The sequence below is a fragment of the Astyanax mexicanus genome, chromosome 10, assembly GCF_023375975.1.
Source record: "Astyanax mexicanus isolate ESR-SI-001 chromosome 10, AstMex3_surface, whole genome shotgun sequence".
NCBI classification, from domain to species: domain Eukaryota; kingdom Metazoa; phylum Chordata; class Actinopteri; order Characiformes; family Acestrorhamphidae; genus Astyanax; species Astyanax mexicanus.
The window spans coordinates 54,206,198-54,208,697 of record NC_064417.1 but is presented as its reverse complement, the minus strand read 5'-3'; the positions used below and the strand labels follow the sequence as shown (position 1 = coordinate 54,208,697).

The 2,500-nt window shown below is 33.9% G+C and overlaps 1 protein-coding gene across 3 annotated transcripts in view; it reads left to right on the top strand.

Moving 5' to 3' along the window:
• The window catches only part of si:zfos-2326c3.2 (mitogen-activated protein kinase kinase kinase kinase 4), a 65,296-nt gene that overhangs the window by 31,883 nt on the left and 30,913 nt on the right, over positions 1–2,500 (top strand). For all 3 annotated transcript variants that reach the window (XM_049484123.1, XM_049484124.1, XM_049484125.1), the window contains exons 13-14: positions 1,165–1,293; positions 1,869–1,916. In XM_049484123.1, the coding sequence (XP_049340080.1) occupies positions 1,165–1,293; positions 1,869–1,916 (177 nt within the window). The remainder of the gene's footprint in view (positions 1–1,164; positions 1,294–1,868; positions 1,917–2,500) is intronic.

The window sequence follows — 2,500 nt, the reverse complement described above, 5'->3', positions numbered from 1 at the left end:
CTTTACTCACTATACTTTACTCACTACACTTTATCACTTTACTCACTATACTTTACTCACTACACTTTATTACTTTACTCACTATACTTTACCACATTATCATTTTACTCACTACATTTTTTCTTTATCACTTTATCTCTTTCTGCTGTATCTGTTCATCAGCGCTGCGCTGTGTGAATGAACCCTTTGATATCTGATATTAGTGATGTTCTGCTGAGAAGATAACGGAGTGTTTTATTTTATATAAATGTAATGCATTAAACTGAAGATTAGGATGTAAACACACTGTTGTTTTGCTGTAAGTAACGGTGTTTAATACTCAGGGTTTGATCTGATTATGTACTGATGGGATTTTTTTAGGATATAGTTTTTTTTTGCTATCCTCTCACAGGTCAGTTTACTCACACACTGAAGTGTTTGTATTAATGTAGATCATTACAGCAGTTTATCACTGATATAAGAGTGAGTAGAGAGCTGTGTGTGGATCTCAGTACTGATACTGAATTATTCAGTATTACAGAGCTGCAGGGAGTCAGTGTTCAGTTCTGCTTTAGTCTAAACCTCAGTGCTGTGAATCTTCAGACACCTTACAATTTAATTACAATTTAATTACCGTTTCATTTAATTGTATTATGATTTATTTTTCCTTGTTGTGTGATTACTTGATACTTTTAAAGTAAAGTAAAAAATGCGTAATGATTATTTAATTATATAATTAATACAGAAATGTAGGATTAATGTTAATGTTGGGGGTAATGGTTAAATAAGCTTCAGCCACAATATTAAAACCAGCTACAAGGAAACACGAAGGTGGTCATAATGTTATGTCTGATCAGTGAATATATATACTGAGCTGGTTTTAATGTTGTGGCTGGTCTGCATGTTTGATCTGCGTATGATTAGTAAAGTATTAGTATATAAAGTATATAACAGAAAATTACACAGTTGAATAGCCTTTATATACTTTATAATATTATACACAGGAATAGATAGAATATTCTAGATAGAAATTCAGAATCATCATCGTCTGAATCAGGAATTATCTAAACATCTAAAATTCACCACAACCCCACTGACAATACTGTTATAATTATTTTTAACTTTAAAAACTGTGTGTGTGTGTGTGTGTGTGTGTGTGTGTGTGTGTGTGTGTGTGTGTGTCAGCAGCAGCAGGAAAGACAGGTACAGTCGTTCCAGTGGGCGGAGCTTCAGGAGCTGTTATGGCAGGATGAGGCGGAGCTAAGTGACAGATGTGTAGGAGAGGAGAACTCAAAATACAACGTTAATAAACGGGTACGAGAAATTTAATATTACTCCATCAGCAGCCGGAGTCCGAGAGAGAGAGAGAGAGAGAGAGAGAGAGAGAGAGAGAGTACAGTAGGTCATGCTGCTTCTCGTCAGCAGCCGGAGTCTGAGAGAGAGAGAGAGAGTACAGTAGGTACTGTTGGTACAGGCGTCTGTTAGTTGATGGATCAGAGCTGGGGATACGGCACTGATTGGTTGTAGTTGGAAAATAGGCGGAGTCTGACTTCTAGGGCTGGGATAAAATACAATAAATAGATAAATTAATAAAAAAATAAAGCATTACACAAATTTTACATCCAATAAAAATGTGGAATAAAGAACAGTAAAGCTCACATATCCTGTAAAACAGAATATCTTATAAAAAGTTAGATAATTATATGTGTATTTACTCAGAGCCGTGAGGAGAGATGGAGACTGATCTGAAAAATTTAAGAGCAGTTCTTATGCAAGTTGGACACACTGAATATTTTACACTTTCCCCATATTTTCTCCTCCTGGTTTGAGATAAAGTCTGAGAAAAGCGCGACTCTGCTGATCTTTTATCATTTCTCTCTGAATTACAGCTGGAGGAGTCCGGAAGAACCAGACCCTCAGATCATCATCCTCACCAGGTAAAAACATTTAATACATATTTATTACATATTTTATTCACATATGTGTTTTTATATGTGATATAAAATACAAAAAAATGCTGGTCTGGTTAGTGACCTACCTTTATATAATCTCTGTTTTATATAATATATAAATAAACATTATATCCTTATTTGAGTAATAATACAGCTCTGAATAAATGAAGGTCACACTTCAGTTTCTGAATCAGTTTCTCTGATTTTGCTATTTATAGGTTTATATTTGAGTAAAATGAACATTGTTGTTTTATTCTATAAACTACAGACAACATTTCTCCCAAATTACAAATAAAAATATTCTCATTTAGAGCATTTATTTACAGAAAATGAGAAATGACTGAAATAACAAAAAAGATGCAGAGCTTTCAGACCTCAAATAATGCAAAGAAAACAAGTTCATATTCATAAAGTTTTAAGAGTTCAGAAATAATCAATATTTGGTGGAATAATCCTGGTTGGTTTTTAATCACAGTTTTTATTCATGCATCTTGGCATCATGTTCTCCTCCACCAGTCTTACACACTGCTTTTGGATAACTTTATGCTGCTTTACTCCTGGTGTAAAAA